We start from the raw sequence: 27,767 nt of genomic DNA on the forward strand, positions 1-27,767 counted from the left end.
CATTGATCGTTTTCCCGCATTCATCGTTTTTTTCATCCATCCCCCTGAAAAACGATAAATCGAGGTTCCACTGTATAATAATAGCTTGATGCATCAGCGACATCTGAAATTATTCTGTGATCATCCGATATTGTGTTACTTGAGTATTTCAAGTCTCCCCTACTTAAAATAATTATTCCAGACTAGAATGCAGCTTTATAGAGTAACATATCAATACAACAATAAGAAATTGCCTCAGAAAATTAAGACTGGAATTCAAACTGAAACACATTAGGAGCATGCATTATTGTTATGTACCTTTACATGTAATCATAATTTCCATAAAAATCAAAGTTTTACAATGAATTGTGTGCAACTAAACAAAAGTTAACATGAGTACATATAATCATATGATTTCCAAAACAGCACGAAAACATAGTTTTATCTTTTTTGACAAAATAATTCACAGTTTTTATCTTCTGATACACAAGAAGGAATAGAGACCTTGTGAAGTAGGCATTTGGACATTTGAACAAACCAGTAGGTAATAAGACAAAAAAAAATTTTCTTGACACTATAACGAGTGGACTTGTGCTGTTTTGGAATTTACTGCTTTATTTTCAAGGTGAAGATAGACAATGAAAGAATGAAGAAATACCTAAGACATCAGTGACTGTAACACCAACAGTATCAGGGGTGTCAAAAGGCTCTATCAGCCTGGTACAGTCCTTTCCTCCATAGATAACAATTTTCTGCAGAGGAACACCTTCAAGTTTTGCAAAATGGTCCATTAAAGTCTTGAACTTTTGATGCTGCAAGTAAGGAAAAAGATTAAAATATCAGCAACTGTATGTTACAGCACTCCATGTCATCTTAACCAAATTAAGGATGTTTTTCTTTTCAAATTTACACAAAGAGAACATTGCACCTCCTGGGCATCTTGGATGGTGCGAAGATGGGGATGAAACAATAAGCTATCACACAATGTGCCAGTCAACTTCTCACTCGTCTCTTGCCATGAGAGAGATTGCAAAATAATTGTTCTTTTCTAGAGTAAAGGTCATTATTATTCACCTAAAGTCAAGTTGACATCATTTAAGTCAAGTTGATGAGTGTAAAATTTGTTTAATTTACATGGTATGGCAGATTGTTATTTTCAAGAGAAAATTTCCAATAGATCAGGCATTAATACAGGAATCAATAGATAATAATGCCCACTAGCTCAAAGGCCCAACAATTACTTGGATAATGATCACTTCAGTTCTTTGAATGAATTATATAAACTGGGCATTTTTGATTGCGTTGGTATACATATAAGTATGTAGTAAATTTCATAATGTTAACACTGCTCATAGTGATTACTGACAGTTTCATCGCAGAATGTCAATACTTTCTTAGAGGACAGATCAGGTATGACGCAATGAGCAAACAAACATGACTATAATCCTGGAGAAAATATTTGGCTAATATATAATAACTATCCCTGGATAGCCTATTTTATTATTCACCCTTTCAGCAGATTTTGAGATGAATTTTAGGTAAAAAAAAAAGCTGGAAACAAAAAAAAATTAAGTTTTGATCAAATTTAAAGATTTACCTGCAACATTGTAAATTGTTCAAATTGTTCATCTAAGTGAAGAGTTCATTTGAAATCATTTGTTCACCAACCACCTACCCTTACTTTCAAAATGTATCTTCCCCTATTTAATTTAAACTTCCCATGATCTTTTTTAACTTTTCAATCAATAAACCAAGCTTAAAAAGACAATAGATTTACATTTATAAACAAATTAGCCCACCTGAACTTTTTGGCATTTTTTGCAATGTGGTGACACAAATTTCCGGAACAAATCCATATTTAGATTCAGAGTCACAAAAACCATCAAGAGAATGAGAAATATGAGCTAATTAAATACTTATCCAGCAAAAATAAATTTTGACCAGACTGTATTCTTTGCAGATGAAATTATTGAAATACGTGAGGTGTGACAGCAATCATAAGCTCCTTTGAGACCTCAGTTCCAACATCTTTTTCAAGAAATCTATTTTAATATTTAAACGCTTAAATGCACACAAGTTTAAACATTTTCCCTCATCTTTTATAATGTCCCAATTCTTTAAGATAACTAAGCCATCATGGTGCACAAATAGATTGTCTACATAAATGGAAAATCGGGATAAAGAAGAAACGAATTATATTCTCAAATAAAACGCTGCAGAGTTAGACATCAATGTTGATGCCGATTCCAAGTGCGTACCCAGGATGAAAACTAGAGGGGGGCAAGCCTTAATCATTCAAGTCGTAACACAGAAAAGGTTATGAAAAAAAAATTTCAAGAAAATTATAACAGCGTTTTATTAGTTTTTAAAGAAACAAGGTTTACAAGAAACCAGGTTCAATTAGTCATTTAGACAATCAGCAAGAAATATTCACATGCTATACTGCTTTATGGTTAAATTACATAGCCTCCATTTAAAAGGAAAGAGTGATGTTACTTATGTTTAAATTGGTAATCTTTAATAAAAATTTTTAGTGTTTTGGTGTATTATATGCTCATAATATGTTGCTAGAATTGCCTTAGTCCATAAATGCAAATGAGTTCGGACAACAAATCTTCCAGCGTTAGTAATCTTCAAAATATACTTTTAAAAAAATGAAGCCTGTGTGTTGCCTACGAGTTCAGCACCTCCAGCCAAACAGTCGCACCTCCACAAAATCTTAAACCCCTTCTTACTATACCAAACCTCCACTTAAAATTTATAAATAAGTAGGGTGAACAGCTGCAGATCACATTCTATCTTAGTAGGTTTCATAAGATGAATTAAAAGAATATTAATAAAGCATGTGGGGGGATCACGATGGTGTAGTGGCTAGAGTGTTGGCTTCCCACCCGGCGGGCTCAGGTTCAAATCCCAGCAGTGGCAGAGAATTTTCAGAGACTGCCCGATCCCTGCTTGAGTGTTGTGTGGAGGACATTTCAAGCGCAACACTCTGTCCGTCGGATGGGACGTTAAGCCTTGGTCACCTTGGCGCCTTTTGTTGAGAGCAGGCTAATGCCGACGCCGGGTTTCTCTCCACCCTTCCTTACCTACCCCTTCCATATATGTCTATCTTCCAGTTACAATACTGGCTTTTATCGCAACTTCATCGTTCTAAGGTAAATGGCCCACCAATAACCTTGCTGTCCTTTTAACCGTGCATTCTGATAAATGATGTTTCTTCATACGTTCTTTCATATTTTCCCATTGAAAGGTCAATATGACCATGAATTCCAATTTCTAAGCTTCCCCTTCTCTGGATACTATCCTTCCCAAGCAACACCAGGTGGCCGACTAGTATCCTAATAAACGTTTGTTTTGGTCCAAAGAGAGTGATATGCCCAAACATATATCGGAAAGCATTTGCTGCAACCGATTTAAAACTATTCAAAGAAGGCTTCCAGTCTCTCTCCATTCTGCTGATGTTTCGGAACACGAGTCGGGTTCCATCCTCAGGGCTAATGGTGAGTGGATTAAGTTTGCAAACTTCATCCACTCACCATTCTCGTGTTCCGAAACATTGGCAGAATGGAGACAGACCACCTGGCTGGAAGCCCGAATAGCCTTTTTCGAATATATTTGCCGGGAAAGCATCAGATTTAAAACTATATTACGACATTAACTCCTCAATGACAGCTCACAAAGTGAAGTAAGTGACTAAAATCAAACTATTTCTGACGATGATTGAAACTGCCTTCGAATTTTTTGGCAGCCTGGAAGGAAACTAATCGATTATTGAGAGCATGATACCCTATTGGGGGAAGCATTACACAAAACAATGTAACAGGGGAAAGTCCATTCATTTTGGCTTTAAAAATTGGGCCTCATGTACCAGCCTATAAGGTCACATTTCAAGTGCACAAGATGCCCACAAACCTCAGAAATTTTGTCTAAGAGGAGATGTTGGTGTATCCCTTGTAAATGCTGCTAACGTATCAAAAGATATAGGATACAAGCTTATTTATTATTACTTCACTTCCGCAAAACTCATTAGGCACCTTGCTTCTCTAAATATATGTGCAAGTGGTAGAAAACTGTCCTCTCTAGACAAGTTGACGATGAAGAAGGAACAAAGAGGAGCTTATTGCATTAAAAGTTGTAATAATGCTTTACTTGTCAGGTGTAAAGATTGTTGTGTCCAAAGATGAATGTGTTGTGTGTGTGTTCCCATTAATTCTGTTCAGAATTATTTATTTAGAATAAGACAGAATAGATGGTGGTGGCTTATGTTAACCTATATTTTTGATGCTACTGTCCTAAATGCGTGGCTTCTTAATAGGAAAAAGTACCCCTGTTCCCATTAATTCAGTTAGATTTGATCGCCTTAACCTCTGGCCACTATTTATAGTTACCAAAAGGCATAGTGTAGAGTTTAAAGGGGGAGCAAAATTCATAAGTACAAAAATGCACCGTTGGGCTTCATCCAAAATGCTTCCGCGAATATCACGTAAAAGTGTCAAAATAAATTATTTTCCTCATTGATATGCATTAATTTATTTTCTTCGAATAGCAAATCACAGTCATGATTTAACTCTTGACTTAACATGAATCATTTATTGAATAATTATTAAGCAAAATTTCCATAGGAATTCACAACAGTAACCCACACTACTGCTCCCTATGCCTGACGTACGATATATCGGACAGGCTGTGTTATTTAAACTATTGATGGAAAAGATTTAAGAAGACAGATACGAGTTAAAATGAACCTTATTAGCCAGACTAATTACTTTTTCAACGAATATTTGACAAAAATAACTTGTGTTGAATAAAAAGCACCAATGGGTTAATCAAACCTTTTGGACAAGGACTTTTTGGACAAAATCAGACATTTTGGACAAGGAATAAATAAAGGAGAGACATTCAGTAAGTATAACAATAGAAGGAAATAGACTGGATAGCCGAACACTCACCCTCCTTAGCTGAAACTTCTCCACAGGCTGCAACTTCCAGGATATTTTAATTGAAATCAATTCATTTTCATCGTACCTCTCTTCATTACCGCATTCCACGGGACCATTTGAAGCCGTAATAACTTCAACATCGGATGAATCGCTGACGGTCATGACGACCTAAATATCAATTAATTATGGAGCAACATTACTAACAGGTAATACCATTGAATAAGAACCAGGCAAATTTCAACCAAATTTCCACATACCTTAACACTGGAATCACTGTTATTTTCGTCCGAATCGAAGACATCAAACCGACCAAACTTACTCGCAGGTGTAGTATCCACAGGCTTGGGGGAAAGCCGAACTGGTGATATACTCAGGAGGGATCTGTAAATGAAAAAACCAGTGAACGCACACTTGTAAAAGTTCAATTCTTTGGAAAAAAAAGTCACCACAACCTGCCGAATAATATAACAGAATCACCGACCCATTTTCCACTGAATCACTGCATGACGAATAGTCGTCCAAGATATCAATATTTAAAGGACTCTCGCGTTGATTATCTTTAGTCGCAGAAGTCTTATGCCGCTTACACTTCCGAGCTGTACCGTGTTTAGAACTTTTAGGTTTCGATTTTCGAGTTTTTTTCGCTGGAACTGATTCACTTTTTCTTTGTTCACAGTCTGAATCCGAAGAGAGATCGATAACGTACTCCAATTTGGCTAAGGGTTTAGTCGCAGCAATTTTCTTCTTGGCGGCTAAAGTTATGAAATAAAACAATACGAGAAACCTAAAGAGGGCTAAACTACTATACATCTACATAATACCCTGCGAGCCACCTCTAGGGTGTTTGGCAGGGGATATATAAATGCGAGTATGCGACAATAAATATACAATGCGAGTAACTCCCTGGCAAGCAAAGTAATATATACATGGCAGGAGTATCATGCATCTCTACTTACCTTTAAATGCCCTCGCAGCTACATTCGTGTATGAGAACGAATCATCCGAGCTTAGCGAACTTAAGTCTTCCATTTTAGAGGTCTTCCTATACAAAACAGAGAGAAACCTTCATAATTTCCTATCATTACTCGGAGATCTGGCCTTGTACAGATAAGTCTTGGATCATCGTGATTTCAGATAGGCTAAAATTCTTCCATACACTTAAAGTTGATGCTGACGATTCGGGGAAACTTATCGAGGCAAAATTTTTAGAAGTGTCTCGCTTGAGACGAGAGATTTATCATGCTGATTATTAGTAAACAAAGCTGCGCAAGAACAGATGGTGTCACCGCGTAATCATAGAAAACCTTTATAACAATTGAGGTTTCCGCATTGTTCCTGGTTTAAAATTCGATACTTTCGAACCACGAATATAACAATGCTAGAAAGAAATGCCTTTGGTTCAAGCTCTGCCTTCCCTAAGCCCAAGCAAAACCTTCCAAAATTGCCGCGAACTTTCGTCAAGCTGAATGCTCATTGGCGGGCGCCAGGATACCATGCACCGAGCCTCATAAATAGTCCCCGTGTAGAAAACAATTATCAAAACAAATTTCTATTAATTGCATCCGTTAATAATAAGGCTTTAAAAGCGTTCCAATATTACAGCGCTTTATTCATCCCTTAACCTAAATCTAATATTAATCTCTTGTAGTGAACAGGTATTCCAACATGGACTTCACCAATCACTTCCTATCCATCAATAAACCCATATCATCCTAGGCTATCACATACCATTAACTTGGCACTAAGTCAGACCTTAACTATTTATTTACGAAACTGCATTTCCTTGGCCGCAGCGAATTCCAACTTTTCCAATTTCCACAATGTGAAATATCGACTTGTATCGACTGGTTGAGTAACTCGATTGTTTCGCACTATCGATATATATCGATTCATGGACAACAATCGATTAAATTCACTAATAGCGATTCCTCCGATTACGTCCCTGGAAAGTAGCACGTGTGCATCTAGAAAGGTAGGCTTTGATTTTTTAATTGTATGTAGTATAATTGGTTTTTGAGGTGAATTTTTAAAATATACGATGTATTCAAGTTGTTAGCGGTTGCTAGTATGATGTTTTTTCCGCTTTTCTCTTATGCAACTCCTTACATGGTTTTTCAGAAAGATGCAGATTTTCGTGAAAACCCTCACAGGGAAAACCATAACCCTTGAAGTAGAGCCTTCAGACACTATTGAAAATGTGAAAGCCAAGATTCAAGACAAGGAAGGAATTCCCCCGGATCAGCAGAGATTAATTTTCGCAGGAAAGCAGTTGGAAGATGGACGCACGCTATCTGATTACAACATCCAGAAAGGTATTTTCATTGCTCTAAGAATGGTGAAGATTCTCTGCACACTTAATGAAGTGCTTATGGTTCTAAATACATTGTCATTTCCCACAGAATCCACGCTTCATTTGGTTCTTCGTCTCCGTGGTGGAGTCATTGAGCCAACTCTAAGGATTTTGGCGCAGAAATACAACTGTGACAAGATGATTTGCCGCAAGTGTTACGCGAGACTTCATCCCCGTGCCACCAATTGCCGTAAAACAAAGTGTGGTCACACAAACAACATCCGCCCAAAGAAGAAGCTGAAGTAGAAGTTAATTATCAAACAACACTTGGGTAACGCAAGAGCAATCTTCAGATATGTGAAATCTTGGGAAAATGTATGTAAAGGAATAATATAAAATTTATTGTATGAAAAATTGGTTTCTTTGTTATTTAAATCGAACCGCTCCAATATTCTGCCTGGTTGGATGGTGTTCTCGGGTCGTTTGAAGGTGGGCACTTACAATGCTGTAGAAAGCATGTGCTGCATGCGAAATTAGCAAATTTTCATAAAATGCAATTATCTGCGCATAACTTGGAAATCTCTTGTGCCATTATGCTAATCATCCATTTTGTAATTTGATGTCAAACCTTTGTATGAGTTAGGTTAACGATTGTTACCGTTGTCTTGGGAGGTGGTCTATGTGCCAAGGTCGTGGGATTGTTCTCTCCCCTTAAGTTTTAATTTTTGAATCCACGTCGTTGAAATAAATAGCCTTGGCATTGAGATTTACTACAACTTGATAAACTTCTTGTACAGCCGCATGCCTGCCCATGCACTAGTAGTGTCAGATTAGTGTTGCTGGTAGGATCAGCGAATTTGCTGACTTGGATTGTGACCAGGATTTATCTCCAATCACGGATTCATACGGAGTTGAGAGGCATAAATAAGCTGGTGGTTTTGGAATGTCTTAATTTTAGCTTGGAAATGTATGCTATTCATGAAGTAAGTAGATGCAATAGCAGCATTTCAGTATAATTATATTTGGCATTTAAAGTTTTCAACCGAAATTAATTAGTAGCATTCTGAGTTAACCAGTGATGGTTTTGCTGGTAATGTAATTCCAGCTTGTTGACCACGGAATAATTTAGGTTGTTTAAAAACTTTTCCCAAGTACTCTTATGTTAAGGGGAGAAAGATAAAAGCAATGGGGTAATAATCACTTTACTGTGGCTGATTCATTGCATCTGCTATTTTGAAAAATTATGAATAGGCATTTCAGTGTGTGTGATGTGTAATCTTTGCTTTTCTCATCTATTCCAAGGCCAATGTGGTCTAATCTGGGAAAATCTAATATTTTAATTATTGACCATGGCCTGGTATTGTCTTCTCCAATACTAACCAGTGAATAATTTTGAAGAGCTGTTGTTCTCAAATTGTCAAAAATTACCGTGGCTCACTTTCTATCAGCACACCAAATTTCTGAAGTGCGTAATTCCTTGTGCATACACATTTAACTGAGGAGTTAATAGACTGATTGTGCTTACTGTAGCCTCGATTTCAACTAAAGAGTTTGCTGCGGATCCAGGATTTCTTTCTGAGGGGGGACAAGGTTACCTCATAATACAAAACGAACCCAATGATAATGGGACCGCATTAGAAATCTTTCGCATTTTTAAGGGTCTGGGGAGGCATATCGCCCCCCTCTCCCCTATATCCACCCCTGTTCCAATTGATGCTACTATGGCACAAGGAGTATTTTTAAATATGAAAATATGGACTATCGTTTCTACCTGACCTCTGATCCCATTCTCTTAACCCTCATGCAGGTGCATTAGCCTTAGGGGTGGTCCTTAGTGTGCTGTTTCACATATGACTGCATTAATGTACACGTGATTTTCAGTAGCTGCACATTATTAAGTCCTCGAAAATCTCAGTTGTTAGCTAGTCATCGGCACATGGTTGGCATTAAAAAGCACGCAGACGGAAGGGGGCATGTGCCACACACGTGACCCAGAGTTTTTTGATGCTAATAATATTCCACAATTTTTCAGTAATTTTGCATTTTGTTCCACTTTTAATTATACATAATTATGTTCCCTAAAGACAAAAAGTACAATAAACATAGTCCAAATTTATAATTTGTAATTTTTTTTAAATTTGAAAACTCAAGGTAACAAAAACATTGAATTTGGGCCACCAGTGTGGCCCACACGCCTAACTGCTCAACAAAATTTAACATGCCCAGCGAGGGGATAATTATCTATTTGTTACTCATCCTTGGATTGAAGGTTCATTGATGAAAGTTACAGCAAGGCATCAAGATAAGCTAACTGAGATTGTACTAACACCCCACTCCCCCTGCCAATTCCTTATCTTCTGAGAGTTTATTTTACTTCTGCTTGAATTTCTTATGCATTTCTCCCTTAGTCATCTTAACCTGCATCTTTCCCTAAATAGGTATATCCATTTAAAAAGGGTGTAGAAAGAATCCCAGTATTGGCTTCAGTCTGCTTTTCATGAAATGCACTCGCGGTGACCACAGCTTTATTGTAATTTGTGACCCATGCCTGATAGTGCTGCAGTGACCTCCGCACCAATCTCAAACGCATTAGGTTTCCTCAGAAAAATTACTACTGTAGGAATTTTAATGAGGGACGTTAGGATAAATATTCTACATTAGGTACCCCACCAATCAAGAGGGCATTCACTGTAGATGTCAATTACACATTCACTCTGAAGTTTATGGATATTACATTTGAGATTCTGTGGTCAGCTACTTAATGTGCTGTCACCCACCACAAGTTTTAATGGCTTTACAAAATTTGCCCCTTTCTGTCATTAAAGGCAGAGCAATCCAAATTTTATGGGTAAATAAGTTATGGGCTGTTAGCTGAAATTTATGTTTGTGATGCATTTCTCTACCAAATACTTGAGCGTAAATATTATAGGCCTGGTTACACAGTACATTAATCTGTAGAAGTAAGTGCATGAATCATTTTGGTGAACTGTAATAGAACATGTACGAACCAATGAACCAAATTAGAACAGTTTCTAATTTCTGTTCATACATTCGTACAAGCATGGTGGTCAAACAATGCATTTTAGGAATTAATTCTTATATTCATAAATGTAGACATAACTTGTACGCGTTAATGAATCATGTAACAAGATCGTAAGAACAAAAGAGTGCTACGCACTCAGCACACTGCAAACATTTCTAGAAACTGTTTATTAAGTGACAACAAAAATCAAACTTGCAAGGAACAGACTGGAGCCTCTTTTATGTGATCCCCTCGGCCTAGTCTCTTATATCTTGATAAGTATTTTGTGGTTTTTTGTCTCCATCTTTTCTCCTCCTGGCTGTCTCCCATGCCTTCATTCATGTAAGCATCTGAAGAAATTCTTGGCACCAACATGTTATGTTTGATAAGGTCAGATCATTTGATAGCAAAGGATATGTAATTTCTAATGGCTGTGAGAATGCTAGACTTTCCGCATGCATCAAACAAATGTGACTAAATCCACGAAAACAATTCAATATTAGTAGGGGCTACCTCATATATCAAAGTTGTACATGAAAACTTGCTATGACACTATGTATACTGCTAAACCACTTGAAATTACTGAACTTGTGACCAACTATATACCTATGTATCAATTCTAGCTATGTGAACAGGAATCTGTAGGGAATTATTTTCTCAAAAAAAAGTAGTGGCACTGAATACATTAAAGAGGCCAATCTGAAAAGGTCACTACATGCTGAAAGATGTGCCATGCCTCTTTGCATGCACCCCTCGATCAGTTGGCTCTGAAAGCCCATTCAGAACAACATAAATTACAATTTAAGTCACACTCCGAATGCCAGCCCTAAGGATGGACCTAGCAGAATGTGGCAGCACATTGCAACCCAATCGCCCCTCTGGCAATTCTCCCTGATGTCTCTTGGTTCGCACATGCACAGTGAACAGTTCACAAGCAGTAAGTGTAAGGGACAATTTCACTTGAAGGGAACGGGAGACTTTCAAGTCTACTTTTGTCGCATTGATATAGAAAGCCTAATCAAAGAAGTTAAGACAGGCAGTGCCCAATACAGGGATTATACAAAAGAGGGACCTGGTTGGGAGTACATGTCCCATAATCTGCAGGAGACCAATACCGGAGTACTTCAACACATAACTCACTTGCCAGCCACTGCGGTGGCAGGGTAAAGTCCTTACCAGGCCCGAGCTGGACCACTTCTTAGGGCGGTGGACGGCCATAGCCAGAGGGCGCCAGCTCTACGCATGGGGAGGACTACCGGGTGTGTGTCTGGGGGGGAGTGGAATATAATAATTGAATTTTGAAATTTTAATCCTTACCCTCTTGAGATTGAATCGAATCCTACCAGATTGAATTATATTAATTTTAATAATTATACAAATAAATTCACAGGTAACGTAAGAAAGGGATAGGAACATAGAAAAATGACGAGGACAGCGGTGCTGTGGTAGATGGAAAAAGCCAGAAATCAGAGGATAAAATGCGGCCTGACTTTTCTTTGCTGAAGATGGTGTTAATTATGCTGTTAAATGAGACATTGTTGAAAACAAGTCAACTGCTCAATCTTGGTATTCTGACTGTAAAATTTGTCAGTTTTGGAACAGGAGGATGACAAAGATTTCCAGGCTGGAGGGTATAACGGGTTCTGTCCCGGCCGCCCAGCACGGGTCTGGTAAACTTTAAGTTGTAAATTTGCGTCCTGTCTGGGTAGGTTACTCCTATCCTGGGCATGGATGTTTGTGAACATCCATTGTTATTGTTGCTTGTTTTATCCCCCTAATTTAAAGGCCTAGTAGCACTGTTTTTGGGGTGATGAATATAAACAAAAGAATGCAGTCCTTTTATCGGTCGTGTTCCAGGGAATACCTAATAATTGAGGAAGTACTGGCTGCACATTAGTGCAGTGTTTTTTCAGCACTTCATAGAAGTTTACATATAGCTTCGCAGAGATTTGTTTTTACTAAGCTTTTTCATTGGGTAGCATTCATTATGCATGAGTGCCCGCTTCCCCTTCTCGTGTCAGATCAGTTTCCCTCCCAGATTCTCAGTAGATACGGAGACCGAGTCATGTTAAGACGAGGGTCTAAAATCTGACACCCCTTACGCCATGCAACTGATGCAACCTCTTGGCGTGTGATCGGTCTCCATGTCCAGGTAGGGCTGAAACACCGTACACTGTTTAACATGTTGCAACATCTTGGCGTGGGATGGGGACATCGTGGGAAGATTTGTGTAATGCAAGATCTCGCGGATCTTTCCAGCCAATAGGAAGACTCCGAGAGAGTCTCAAGATGGCGTGGAACAGTTCCTGGCTGGAGAGCAAAGATATCTGGGGAAATCTCGCACTGGGTGTGAGGAGGGAACTATGTACTTGTGCTCCATGGAAATTAAAAGGTGTTAAACCAGACGTCTACTGTAATCTTACTGTGCCTTCTCCGAAGCAGGCCCTTAATATTAAGCTCAGCACTTGCAATTATTTGATTTTTTGGTCCATGTCATTAATATAAATATCTACGTATACTTAAAGAAAATATTGTGTGTTTTTAACATAAACACAAAGTGTAATTTTTACTATGCAGTGAGTTCTTCATTGTTGAGATCCACTTAAAAAAAACTCAATTGAAATGACTCATAATATTTGGATGGAAGAGCTACAGGTAAATTATTTATGAGATAATAGCCAGGTAAGAATTTTTCCTACTTTTCTGTCGACTGTTTGGTAGCTGTCTCTGCCATCACTATCAAGAACAATACATTATGCCCTTGTGGGTAGGAAAAATTCCTTGATTACAATGGCTTAAAAAGAAAGTTCTCTCTTACAATTAATTCTCTCCAGCTGCCATCTTGTGATAACCTACATTTCAAATGGTCGGGAAGGTAAGTAGGTTATAGTGGCATTTTTAACATATTTATTCAACTATCATTTATTGCTTTCAACATTGATAATGCCATAATAACTTGATTATGATTTATTTAATTTTCAAAAAATATAAAATAACTAGGTCGGCCTCTTTAGAAGTTCTAGAGATAGCGATAACTCAATTTGCTGGCAGTTTGAAAATTACCCAAAGAGAAAAACCATTATTTGTACATTGCTGACCATGATTATAGCAATTTGATGTTAAATATATTCCTGGTATGGTAATGGAAGCAAATTTAACTTTGTCAAGAGAAAGCCAGACGGTGAGTGCACAACACGTCCGTTTGGACTAGGCAGGGAACATGGCTACACGTCAGCGCAGGTAAACACACTACCACATTTCAAGGTGTAGTGTGTCTTTTGGTGTATGGCAGCCTTAAGTCCACTGAAAGTTAGTTACATAAAAATCTTCTAAGCTGCTAGCAAAAACACAAATGAGGTTATTTAACTTTTCTTTAAATGCAAGAAGATAATTTACAGACAATGAATTGGAATAGCAATAAAATAATTTAATGGTGTAAAAATAGTCAATTCCATGCTTTACAGACGGCTACAGGTAAGCATAAAACTTTGACAGGGAAAAAATTTAATTTAGCAATTAAATGGTCACTCAAAACATTGTGGTAACAACTACCAGGCTTGCTTACGTTCTCCATAGCTCAACTCACGTGTACCTAAATATTGGATTCAAATAGAGCACACACACACGAGTTAATCAAGCCCAACTCTAGTCTCATGTTTTCTTCTAAAGTGAAAAGGATTCCCAACGAAGTTGCATGTTATGAAAATTTGTGCTCATGCACATGCTACACACAAAGCCATTTGTTTACGTGGTACTGTGAACACTGTGAAAATATGAAATCAAATAAATAGTAATCACTGATTTCAACAATTAAATATCAAAACACAACAAACAAACACCATACAAAAATCATGCCTTGATTACTGATGAGCTCTTTAGCATAATGTCATCAAATTAAGTGTTTTTGTATCAGAACTTGTATGATTAAATGTTAATAATAATATCACACATTTTTTGTTGAACCCTTTGGTTAATCCACGCAAAGGGAGTAACTTGGCCTATGAAGCACATAACACTTCACAACCGACAAACCTCTGATATAAAATGAGATCTTTTTCTTGCGGCTGAAGTTGAGCAGAGAGAGGAGCATCGGACATCATGCCCCTCTTTATATATGAGCGGTATATGTTCACAGAATCAGGCTCCACTTTGGGCTTTGGAGTAGAGAAAGATGATGAATCTGCAGCAAATTTCCCAGCCAGTAATGGATGCTGATTACTTGAGCCGGCCATCTCCATCTGCAGAGGAGTGCTACGTCCAAATTGGCTGTACCTATAAATTGCAAAAAAATATACAAAGAATACACATACAGTTAAAAATGCAACATCACTCCAAAATCTAGAACCAGTAGTGATTTTTCTTCAGTAAAAACACCATCCAAACAGTGTGGGTGAGTGAAAGAAAAGAAATTATTCAAAATTGTGCTTTGCAGTGCTTGAATCTAGGCCTTTGTTTTTTAACGATTTTAAAATTCAAAGGTGTTTTGATTTTTGGAAAAATATTTTTATACCTCTCCCCTTGGCAACAACCTTGTCATGGTGGTAAGGCTTGCAAGTTCCTATGACCCCTAGAGCTGCACTGGCGGGATTAATTCGCAATTATTCCTGGTAGGGCCACCCATGCCAGATAGGTCGAAGGGTAGGAGCCAGACGAAAGGTAGTCCATGTCATGGTGTCACGTAAAAAACACTGTTGGAATGGAAGTGGGAAACCCTACCAACCATGCATATCTTCCCTAAAAACATGGAGTACAAGGAAATGAGCCTCAGAATCTCATCAATTGGGACCCGTTCGCAAAGGGCGGGTGTCGTTCAAGGCAGCAAGGTCGGCAATGTCCTTGGGGTTGTCTACATGCGTAATCTTTGCAGAGACTTATCATCATCAGCAGCAGTAGTCGCAATGAAGAAAGAAGAAAAAAAGACAAGAAGATGGAGATGAAGAAGTCTGCTATAAATGTAGGGACGTGGAATGTGAGGATAATGATGAGGGCGGGGAAATTAGAAAATATCAAAAGGGAAATGGATAACGGGAGGATAGATATCTTAGGATTATGCGAAGTAAGGTGGAAGGATGGTGAGGACTATTGGAGTGATGGGTACAGAGTTATACATAGTAGTGGGGAAGAAAGCCAGCAAGGGGTAGCTATAGCATTAAATGGGAAGATGGGTAAGTATGTGATAGATATAGACCAGGTAAGCGATAGGATTCTGGTGGTAGAAATTAAGGCGTGACCCACCAACCTCGTTGTGGTTTAAGTTTACATGCCCACTAGTAATCACAGGGAGGAAGAAGGAGATGAGGTCTATAAACAGCTCGAGGACATAATTAGAGAAACCCCAGGTAATAAAAATCTAGCAGTGATGGAGGACTGGAACGTCTCAGTTGGGGAAGGGAGGGATGGACACGAAATAGGAGAATTTGGACTAGGAATTCGGAACGACAGGGGAGAGAAAGCAGTCAGAATTTTGCAGGAGAAACAAATTATTCATCACAAACACAAGGTTCAATCATCATTAAGGGCAAAGGTACACATGAAAAGTCCAGGGGGTATGGGGAGATATCAAATAGACTACATTATGGTGAGACAGAGGTTTTGGAATGTGTGAAAAACTCGTGCAGCTTCCCTGCAGCGGATACGGATTCAGACCATAACCTAGGGCTCATGAAATGCAATGTAAGATTCAAAACACTTATGAAAGACAGGAAGGTGGGGAAATGGAATATAGAAGCGCTGAAGGGGAGTATGAGGAGAGAATATCAGGAACTAGTGGACATTAGTACATGGGAGATTGAAAGTATACAGACTGTAGAGGAAGGGTAGGATAATCTCAAAACCGGAATAATCATAGTGGCAGAGAAGTCAATTGGCTACGTTGACAGCAGAAGGATAAAGAAACTTTGGGTTACAGAGGCAATGGTAAAATAAATGGAGGAGAGAAGGAAGTGGAAGAATGTGGACACAGAACACGGCAAAAGGATGTACAGACAAATTAATAATCGATTATGGCGTGAAACTAAGAGGGCAAGGGAGGCTTGGTGGAAAAGACAGTGCGAGGAAATGGGAAAGTTCCAGAAGGAAGGAGAGGTAGGCACATTGTACGCCAAAGTAAAGTCACTATTGGGTGACAAAAGAGGACAAGCCATGTCTAAAATCAAGGCTAAAGATGAGAGGATGCTAACCAAGTGAGAAGAGATACAGAGTAGATAGAAGGAATATGTGGAATATCTGTATGACGCAAGAAACAGGCCGGAGAGATTGACTTCAGAGGAGGAAAGTGCAGTGGAGGACGATGATGTTGGGCCAGGATCTAAGATTCGGAAATCAAGAGAGCACTTGATGATATGAAGGCTAGGAAAGCAGTGGGCGTGGACAACATCCCGTGCGAGCTCCTGAAGAATCTAAGGAGGGATGGTAAGAAAAGATTTTTTGAACTAATACGCAGGATCTATGAGGAGGGAAGTTGGCCGGAGGATGGATTTCGTGAAGATGGTTCAAATTCCGCTACTAAAGAAGAAGAAAGCTGTGGAATGCGGATATTATAGGACTATCAGCCTAATATCGCACACATCGAAAGTGGTACTAAAGGATATTGAACAAACTAATGGAGGCGAGGGCAAACGAGTATTTGGGCGAAGATCAATTTGGTTTCAGAAGAGGGAAGTCAACTTGTGACACAATAGCAATAATGAGGTCCCTTGTTTGGAGGAACCTAGAATATGATCAGGATGTGTGTGCCTGTTTCGTGGATTTTGAAAAGGCATTTGATAGGGTGAACTGGGTAAAGTTAATGAATATACTCAAGAGAATAGGCGTAGATTAGAGGGATAGGTGACTGATTCGTAATCTTTATATGGCCCAGACTGCACAAGCTACATATAGGGTAGTGGAGGGAGAATCTGGGAGGGGCAAGCATTGGCCAGGGTGTGAGACAAGGTTGTCCTTTATCGCCGCTGCTTTTTAATGTTTACGCTGAGGATGTGGTAAAAGAAGCGTGGGATGAGTTGGAAGCAGGAGTGAAAGTGGGAGGAATGATGTTCAAATCGGTAAGGTTCGCGGATGATCAGGCGCTCATCAGCCAGTCAGCAAGGGGACTGCAGGCTCTAGTGGATGCGTTAGACGAGCAGTGCGAGGAGTTTGGGATGAGGATTAATCACAAGAAGACCAAGGTAAGACAGGTTTGTAAAGCATTGCAAGCAAGGAATGTGAGACTCAAGATAAAAGTAGGTGGGGAGAAGCTTGAGCAGGGAGAGCAATTCAACTGTTTAGGCAGCACATTAGAGAAAAACGGATATAGGTAGTAGTGAGGACATCAGGAAGCGAATCGCATTCGCAAAGGAGGTGTCCAGAAATAGGAAGGAGCATCTGAGAGGATCGGTATGCAAGAATTTAAAGAAAAGGCTAGTGAAGAGTTTGCTCTGGAGAGTAGCTCTCTATGGTGCGGAGAGGACGAGAGAAGATTAGAGGAATTCGAGATGTGGGTATGGAGAAGGTGAAATGGACAGAGAGGAGGAGAAACAATGAAGTGCTGGACATGGTGGGTGAGGAGAAGCAACTTTTAGATGAGATACAGAGGAGACAGAAGGTTTGGATGGAGCGAGTACTTAGCAGGGACGGGATGATGAAAACGGTGTTAGCGGGTAGAATGTTAGGGAAACGAGGGTGAGGAAGGAATAGGATTTTTAGATAGATTGAAAGGGAGTAAGCCTTACAGTAAATTGAAGAAGGTAGTGCAGGAAGGAAAGGGAGGCTCCCATATTGCTTCTTTAGTACTCCATGGAAACCTACCTAATCGGTAGAATACCATAGTAATAATAATATTTTTACAGAATAAATTTTCTCCGAGTCATGCTTATGTTCTCAACTGTAATTTGGGTTAGAATATTAGCCCAGTAGACAATTAATCTGCCAAAAATAATGGCAGCAGATTGAAATGACATTATTTTGGACCAAAACTCAAGAGAAAGACATATGCAATTATAAGATTGCCAAGACATGAATTACCTTGAATTGATAAGTGCATACAACAATTAATTTTTGCAAGGTAGAAGTTGCAAAGCATTTAACATGGCCTCAAGGTCTGAAGCTATTGAGTGATACATAAAATAATGGCAGGGAGACCACTCTGCAATGCTGTGAAAATGTAATGTAAAAGTCGTTTCTCATAGTATTACAAAACCAAATTTTGTAATACATATAATGAGAATAATGAAAACAATAAATTTTAGGCATTTCACCATACTGAGTGATTGGTGAATGAATACCATAACTGGAGTCAAATCATGGTAGTTACTTAAAAATGGTGCTATAACCAGCTCAAGAAACCCGAAAATTAAAAATACAAGCATCTGATTGCTCACATTCTGTACACCCATTTGCTTTTAAGTCTAAATGCACATGAAAACTGAAATAAAGTTTTCACAAATTACTATGTGAAAATTATGCTTTCAGTTGTACAGCCTCAACCTTCTTAAGATGTCTTCAGCTGGATTTCCCATGGTCAAAATCTAGCAATCAACAATGATTACCTTTTGTAAAGCATTAAGTTAGCTTTTGATGGTTCGCCTTCCTTCAAGTCATACTCATGGCCCATTGGCAGCAAGGAACTACAGAACTGCATGCTGCTCGATGAAGGGGGATTGTCAACAGAAGTAGCAGTAACTCCCCGGCCACCATTGTCATCTTCTTCGGAAGACTCACTTGCTCCACTAGCACCCCGGCTGCAGAGGAAATTCCCAATGTTTAGAATACATTTAGAACCATGAACCATTTCTGGCTAGACAATTTCGAAGTTATTCTTCCATGAATTAAAATAGCATATGGTGAAAAATGCAATGGACAAGCAATATGTAGCATGACTACAAGTTCATGAAAAACAGAAGAAAGGAGAGTAATTTAGACAACAGTATAAGCCAAGTAAATGCCAGTAAAATTCAAGAAAATAGCCAAAACAACTTTTTGGAGGCTTTCATAGTAGAGGCCTGCAGGTAAAACCAAAAACCCAAACTCTACCCATACAGGACCACCAGCATTAAGGGCCATAAGTCCCAAACATGATCCACAATGAAACATAAGACCTTAACTTGGAACGTACGCTTTCTCATCGAGATTCATTGATGTCAACGACTTTCGGGTGCAGCTGCATATTGTGCGTTATCATGCAAGCTTTTGTGGCCTTTGCAGGTCGCATCATCAGGCGATGAATGAGAAAAAGTTTTCAATTGTATACTCGCCAACCCTCCTCACTACACCGGGGTAGTGGAGGAGGGAGGATGATGCTGACATCAGAAGAACTCTTCAGCCCTGTCCTTGAGCGGCGAGCGGACTATCCCCCGTTGTGGTGGGGCAGGCAGGTGAATCATAGCTGAAACCATACTGGAAACATCGTCGTTCTTGTTTCTTTCTGAAGATTCTCTTCACGTCTGGCTGAGTTTGACGTCATCCAATCGGTTGAAATTCAGGGGGCATTTCTCAATTTCAATTGCCTCCTGAATTAATCGTCTGTGATAAAATTTTTCTTTGGCTAACACCTGTGTTTCATCGATTAAAATTTTATGCCCGTCTTCAGAGTATACATGCTCAGCTACGGCTGACTTCTCCGTGTCATGATGTATTATCGTCCGTTCGTGTACTATTATTCGGGAAGTAACGGAACACCCTATCTGTCCAACATAAAATTTCCCGCATGAGCACGGAATTTACGCAATACGCAGCTGCAACCGAAAGTCTTCGACATCAATAAGACCTTAGGCCGTGAGGGAGCCAAAATCCTACTCTAAAATGGACATAAGCCATAAGAACAACATTCATCCAAATGGCTTGTATTCAATCAATGAGAGCATGACTGCTGTCTGTGCAGTGTTTTGCCAAACCAAGAGTGGGTGGTAGATAATTCAATTGACCACACCTATTATCCAAGAAATTAAAGTTACAGGAAAGGCATATATAAAGTTAATAAATATCCAAGAGAATGCTATTTTTTACGCAAAACTGAGTGAAATAATACATGTACATAAATGAATTTAGTGGTTTGATGTTACCCAGCACAGTACTAATAAGGGAAAAATATCAATATTTGGAGTAGGTGACACTGACAATACTTATATCAAGTCACTCGAGTCAGTTCAAAAGATTGAAAAAGTAGACACAGAGATGGTTAAAGTTAGCACATTGACAGCGTGGATGAATACATACTATAACCATTGCTCAGCAAACTTCAGTATTATGCAAAACATCATGATGAAAGCATAACCTTAGTCTCGAGTGCCAGGCAAGAAATCAGAATTCAACTGCTTCAGCCTGCAACTTTACTTCAAATATTTTTTTCAAATGACCTCCAATGGAGACAAGCAATTTTTTACGGATTGCTTCCCAACGTAGACCAGGTCTGAGTCTGCATTCACAGCCAAGAATTAGACCTATTTGCATCAAGGACAAACTTGGACTAAAAACTCTAGGAGAATATCAAATTATGCATGAATCCAGGGAAGCTTATCATGGGCACATCCAGGGAGGGAGAGGAGGGGGCAGCCCCTCCTAGAAGCGAAAATAAATTTAGTTCAAAACTAAAGTTTTGAAAAAATTTTCTTTTGATGCAAAATGATATTAGCCTGAGACATGGAACTAAAATTGAAATCATTATTTTTTTCAAGCAAATTATTTTAAAATCTAATGAAGTGCAGTCATAATTTTCTTAAAATTTTCATTTCATTCACCTTTTCTGTGCTAAAAGGTTACAACTTGAAAGACCACGGCTTTTCCCCCCCTATTCCCTCATAGATTTGATCCACGGTACACCCTTGATGCTTGCATAGGAAAGACTGGTAAAACTATTAAAACTAGAGTGAAAGACTATAGCCATGCATTTGTCTAGGCTATCTAAAAAAATCGACTATTGCCGAGTACGACCTAACATAAGACCAACGTATCTGTTTTGACAAGATGGAATTGATCTGTGGGGCACATGGATATTGGGATAAATTGACAAAAGAAGCCACTGAGAGCCACTGATATGGAGAAAGAGAAATTCTACTGAGAAGCTAGATACGCTGCCGCCCACTTTTCAGGAGTTAATGACGTCATCAAAGTTCTTGTTCATTAAGTTGTTCACATAGACTCAATCTTTAACGGAAATAATGGCTCATTAGCATGTTAATGGCTGCTTAAAATGCATTTGTGAGGCCAAGGAGTGGCAGAGAAGCGACAAGCTGCTCGGCAAAAGTCAGTTACGTCATGAACTCTTCAGCAACCAAATAGCTGGGGAAGAAGACTATGGATCTAATAACGGAAAATATGTGATACACCGAATTTCTCCGAATATATGTAATCCCCCTCTGAATATAGTCCCTCCCCTAATTTTGAGGCTTCAGTTTTGGGGAGAAATTTAAAAAATGCCTTTGAAGATAGTCCCCCCTTTACTTTTACCACAGGATTTTTTGGAAAAAAATGGGGGTAGTATACTCAGATAAGTACGGTATGTTCAATTCTTTCCCAGCAAACTAAATGATATACATAGTATATTCTTTTCGGGTTTCCAACTGGGTCAGGTCTTCTTCTATCAGCGTTTTAACTGCTATCTCTGCAATCATCTCATCCTAATGGAGGAGAAGAAATTCAACAGAGATACTGGACATGCACTCAGTCAAGCCAATCATGGAGGCCCTTCATAAAATTAGGGAAGCAATGAGGGAGAGGAACACCAGCCAATCAGGAGTCAACTGACTAGGAACAAACAGTTCAAAATTATATATAAAGGTGAGAAAATCCAACTTGGCATCAACGCCCTGAGGATGATGGCCGAGTTAGCCACTGAAGCATTGTCAGCAGAAGACCTGACCCTGTTGGAAACCCGAAAAGAATTCAATTCAATATTTCCGTTTCTTCAAATACATTTGGCACTGGTTGCACAATGACGTTAAGTAGGTATTAAAAGTATGGCTTTTGTACATTCCAATTTAAACAATGTTGTTCTGTCTCGAAGTTTGCAGGAATAAGAGTCAGAAGACTGGGCACAAGATACACTTTAATGTACTTGTTCAATATACACAGAATGCACAACCAGTCCATGGCCACGGTTACACAGATAGACTAATTAGGCGAGACTGCTACTCAAGATCGCCATACCAGTGATTAACCGCAGTTGCAAAGTGGCAATTCTACGGCAAGAATTCCATGTGCAAAAGATATTCACACTAAACCTATGAGTATGATTTTTTTATAAAAGAGCAACTACAATATATAAAGCAAAAAGTTACTTTATATACTGGTAAAAGCGGATATAAATTCCTTTCGAAAAGCCGGTGTCTTCAGGAGATGTCAATCAGAATGTAAAAGGAGTCATGAAAAAGGTAGCAGAAGCATGCCATGTTGATTTCCTCTTTGATTTTATAAATTTATCCACAAAACACTGACATAATCTTCTCGTATTCTCATTAAATCAATGAAAAATTATTGATGTCGACCCAAGCACCTGATGTAAACAAAAGCCACCATATTTGTTTTGTAAGAGGTCCCTCTAGTGCCTCACCTCACTTTATCCAACTGGCATCTAATGTCTTTATTCATTGGCTGACTTTTTTTACAGCAACTACTGTTCACAAGGAGGGGTTACACCTACGACTGGGTCTCTCTTATGGAATACTAGAAAGTTTTCGATATTCGAGGTCACGAATAATTATGCTAAAGGTTCGCTCTCTAATACTTAAAATACTTTGAATTTCGCGCCGTACACTGTCGGTGGTAGTTGACTCGGAAAATAAGAGAATAATAGAATCCTGTTTCACCCTTCCCTCTTTCTCCCCCACTGACCTTCTTCTGCCTACCTGCTTAGGAAGACCATAGCTTGGAAAAAAATATCAAGTTATGCGAGAACAATAAAAATGTTTTTCACGCCTTCCCCCTTTTCTCACCCACTGACCTTTTTCTGCCTACCTGCTTCGAAGTTCCCCATTTCTGGTCTACTTGAAGGTCTACTGCTGCATGAGTCTTCTACTAGCCCAAAAGGTGTCTAACAATGACTTTCGGCAATTGGTATTAAACCTTTATTGGATTGAAATATTAGTAATGTGCGTGTAATTTAAAAGAGAATAAGACCAAACACGACGTATTTCTGACTTTATTTAAGCATTTTACGCAAGAAAATAAATGTCGGAAAGACGAAGAAATACGACGGAGACTTAGCATTTTAGCGAGACTCGATATGAGCAGCAGAGCTTCTTGGAAGTTGATGCAGTATTTTTTTCCGAAAACATATCAAGTTACAATTTATGAATAGTGCTATAAATCTCTATTGTTACAGTCACAGATTAAGGGATATTTGATTTCTCCCTGATAGCAATTCGAATTCATCTTCTTATCTCGTAAGAACTTCCAAAAATGGACTGAAAATAATGGAAGAAAATCCGGTGGAGAAGCGTGTGTATTTTGCAAAACGCCTCAGATATTCCGCTAGCACTTGACAGCAGGACTGGGGGTAAAGCGAGCTACCTGTTGAAAATAAGAAGTTGGATGAAGCCGAGTATCAGATGGGCGTGCCGCTGAAATGGTGTTTGGTAGATAAGAATGTATACATCAGACAGAAATCCATCGTAGCAGTGTAAATGCCGAGACGGCATGCAATCATTTTTTGCGAGGTGGTGTGTCCCCTTAGAATATTAGAAAGAGATGTTAGTTGAATCAACTATATGCCCAATCGTTTCCATAAAATTAAAATATTCCATTACTCAGCTAAATTCCTGTTCGAATCCTTTAAAGGAAATCAAAATTACTCCCCATAATCTTGTGTTTCCTACTGCATAGGCAACCGAGTCAAACACTCCCGCATTCAACGTTTAGTATTCGAGGTATTCGAATATTTGAGCAATGATTTAGTATTCGAATTCGACATTCGAGTTCGAGAAATCTGCTATTCAACCCATCTCTATTACCAATGCAATTCGTCAAGTTTTGTTGCATACATTAGGTATTGTTACAACTGAGGAGATTTCATTAGCACTCGGCACAAACGTACCTGTCATCACTGGAATTTGTAGAACTAGTTGAGCTCTGGCCAGTAAGGGAAGGGTTTTTAGTTCTCTCCCCACCAGCAGAGCTTTCCTCTCTTCGTCTTCCAGGCCTCACCCTCACCGTGAATGGACTGAAGTTGGTGGTGAAATGAGGCATGTAGTCTCTGGAAATAGAAGCCAATTTTTAACCCTGATTAAAATTCATGACGTTTTAAAAGTTCCCTTTTGGTATGGCCTGAAGTGGAGGCAGATTTTGCACAATACACATTTATGATAACATATCATTCACAATGAAATTAACCATTCACTAAATCTAGCAATATGTACTGTGTTTGTAACTAAAATTGTCCATTAGATAAGTATTTGAATAGAACTAGTGATGAATGCATTACGGCCGAGTGGATTTTTTGTGTCTTTCCTGTCTGAAGCTGAGGAACTGTCAGTATTCATTTAAAACTCAACCATGGAAATACAGTACAGTCTACTTGTAGCGAACCTGCTTATAATAAAGTCCCACTTTCAATAAAGTGAAAGCAGTTTCCCATCAATAAAGGTCTATTCACCACGTAAAAAATAATGCTTTTAACAATGGCACTCTGAAAGGAGTCTCACTTATAATGAAGTTGGTCTTGCAGCAGGATATATCTTGCATTAGCTAGATAGGTATATCTTAGCCCTGAGCTCTTGTAAAAATATATCTACAGAAACTAACATGCAGTATGTATGTATGTATTTATAAGGCATACCTCACTGAATGGCTGATTTTGTAAGCTGGGTCATCAGATAGGACACTGAATTCATGAGGACGATAATAATCCAGGTAAGCATCCACTTGGTCATCACCGACCCACGAACCAAGCTTAATGACTTGGGCACATTCCTTCCACACTTCATCACTGGCACGCGGCAAACAATCAACCATTTTTCGATCCCACCACTGCGTCAACTTCCCCATCCTTAAAAGCAGGAAGAAAAAGACTTGTAACTTCATTCAACATCTGTCACAGCTCATTAACATTAATCATAATGAGAATTTAGTTCTACTGTCTCTATATTTCCACCAATGTATGCATTCATTAACAATACCCAAAAAGGTTTCTGACACCAGAAATTCAGAAAAAATAAATACCATAGGCAGTCCTATAATGGATTTTAAAGAAATATTTTATAAGGAATGAGTTGAATTCACATTGTAGATAATTTCCTGGCTTGAAAAATTTTCTAATGCCTTCAGTCAAGCCTTGGCTGCAGACAACATTTCATTGGCTACTTCAGCCCTTGTCATGGGAGCTCATGATAAAAATATCAGCATTGAAATGCATGGCTTAAATGGCATGGCTTATATACCTCAGCTATGATATGATTAAGTCTCCACTTCTTCATCTAGTTAATGAATCTCTGAGACTTGGAATTTTTCCAAACTCGCTCAAAGTGTCTAAGATTGTGGCCTCTTATAAGAATAAAGGTAATATTGATGATTTGAATAACTATAGGCCAATTGCACTGCAAAACGCATTTCCCAAAATTTTTGAAAAAATAGTCTACTCAAGATTTGCATCATTTTTAGATAAACATAACCTACTTTTTAGCAATCAACATGGGTTTACAAAAGGAAAATCCACAGTTACTGCTATTACTCATGCAATTGATAAAATACTGGTATCCATTGATAAGAGACATGAAACTATGACTTTATTCTATGATTTTACTAAAGCATTTGATCTTGTAAATCATGACCAGCTATTGATTAAACTTTATAGATTGGGCATTAGGGGTATTCCGCATCAATGGATAAAATCATATCTACACAATAGATCTCAGGTGGTGACCATAAAATTTGATGGAGTCAAATGTACTTCAACTACTTGCCATTCAACAGTGGGTGTTCCACAAGGATCAACTCTTGGTCCACTGTTATTTTTATTATATGTAAATGACCTGTCATCATCCTTATCTTGTAATCACAATAATACACCAGTTTTATATGCTGACGACACGACAGTGATAGTGTCATCCAATTCTGAACAATCATTGATTGACCAAGCTCAGTTAGTTTCAAATGAGATCATTAAATGGTCAAAGGATAACTTCTTAATTATTAACCCTAACAAAAGCAATATAATGCATTTTAAGACTACTGGCCCACCATCTGAAAACATCAGTGTAAGTCTGAACAGTAAACCTGTTGATCAAGTGGATAACTGTAAATTCTTAGGAATACATCTGGATTACAAAATGTCCTGGGCCGACCACATTGTATACATCAGCAGCAAACTTAGTTCTACTTGTTACTTGCTGAGACAGCTCAGTTCCACAGTGGAAAGGAAAACTTTACTAAACCTATATTACAGTGACTTTTATTCTCATGTTACTTACAGTGTAATTTTCTGGGGATCAACTTATAAATCCATTAAAATATTTTGTCTACAAAAACGGGCCATGAGAATAATAGCTCATAAAGGCTATAGGTCTCCCAGTAGACCAATATTTAAAGAATTGCTTGTACTACCTATTCTGTGTGTATATACGTATATTGCTAACTGTTATGTATGTAAAGAATAACCTTAAAAATTTCACTTTGAATAACATTGTACATAGTCATTACCCTAGGTCACAAAGTGATATTCATCACAATTTTGTACGCACCAGAGTTGCTAAAATGGGGCCCAAAGAAATGGGCATCAAACTTTTTAACAAATTACCGACAGATATTAAAAATGTGAATGATTCTAATTTGTTTAAAGCCAAGTTGAAAAAACTACTTCTGTCTAAAATGTATTATTTAGTTGATGAATACTTTGACGATGCATTTTAACTCTTTATGAAAATATGTGAACAGGTAATTATTCCTGATTGATTATATCTGTATTTTTCTGTATTTACATGTATTATTGACGTGCCTTATATCTTGTCCATTACTAATGTACTAGATTGTTGGGCAAATAAAGATATTATTATTATTATTATTATCATTGGCTGTCGTCAAATACTTGACCCCATTGGAAACCAAAAGAACTTTCTTGGAATTATTTAAAGGAAATGTACTACCTCCCTAATCCTTAACCTTAATTTCTTCATCGTAAATTCAATACTCTACATCAGCTAAGAGATCATGAATTGGCTGTTACAGGTTGAGTTCATTGAGGTTTGAGCTAACTCCATTATTCCAACAGTTAACACAAAGTATTTACTCTTCCATGTCAAATAAAAATTACCCCACTCATTGGAGCATATCATTCAAACTTACTTCTTTTTGGGGTATGTCTGTGGAAAATGCAGGTAGTAATCAGTCACCTGTTCCCAAATAGGCATTTTTCCTTCCTCAGGAATAAAGAGCCCCAAGAAAAGATTCATAGTATGCTGCTTTTCAGCATCTGCAAAACAAGAGCTTCATAAATAAATCAGACATTACTAACACATAATCATCACCTTCAATGCTTCATAAGAATAAATAAGAAAGTTTTACTAGATTATCTTCCAACACATTCCTCTTAAATTACAGGAACGAAACAATAACATCGGCTTCTCATAGT

General features: G+C 38.3%; 2 protein-coding genes across 8 annotated transcripts in view; one reads left to right on the plus strand and one right to left on the minus strand.

Annotated features, from left to right (window-relative positions):
* Positions 1 to 27,767, minus strand: part of LOC124157938 (polyphosphoinositide phosphatase) — a 67,786-nt gene that overhangs the window by 15,817 nt on the left and 24,202 nt on the right. For all 7 annotated transcript variants that reach the window (XM_046533040.1, XM_046533041.1, XM_046533046.1 and 4 more), the window contains 8 exons: positions 27,482 to 27,608; positions 24,981 to 25,190; positions 24,240 to 24,398; positions 18,760 to 18,951; positions 14,267 to 14,506; positions 5,180 to 5,303; positions 4,932 to 5,090; positions 638 to 791 (listed from right to left, as the gene is read on the minus strand). In XM_046533040.1, the coding sequence (XP_046388996.1) occupies positions 638 to 791; positions 4,932 to 5,090; positions 5,180 to 5,303; positions 14,267 to 14,506; positions 18,760 to 18,951; positions 24,240 to 24,398; positions 24,981 to 25,190; positions 27,482 to 27,608 (1,365 nt within the window). The remainder of the gene's footprint in view (positions 1 to 637; positions 792 to 4,931; positions 5,091 to 5,179; positions 5,304 to 14,266; positions 14,507 to 18,759; positions 18,952 to 24,239; positions 24,399 to 24,980; positions 25,191 to 27,481; positions 27,609 to 27,767) is intronic.
* On the plus strand, positions 6,785 to 7,626 carry LOC124157940 (ubiquitin-60S ribosomal protein L40). Its single transcript, XM_046533047.1, has 3 exons — positions 6,785 to 6,894; positions 7,041 to 7,234; positions 7,322 to 7,626. The coding sequence occupies exons 2-3, from the start codon at positions 7,045 to 7,047 to the stop codon at positions 7,516 to 7,518; spliced, it is 387 nt and encodes a 128-aa protein (XP_046389003.1). The 5' UTR covers positions 6,785 to 6,894; positions 7,041 to 7,044; the 3' UTR covers positions 7,519 to 7,626.

Source organism: Ischnura elegans, chromosome 4 (assembly GCF_921293095.1).
Source record: "Ischnura elegans chromosome 4, ioIscEleg1.1, whole genome shotgun sequence".
In the NCBI taxonomy this organism is placed as follows: Eukaryota; Metazoa; Arthropoda; class Insecta; order Odonata; family Coenagrionidae; genus Ischnura; species Ischnura elegans.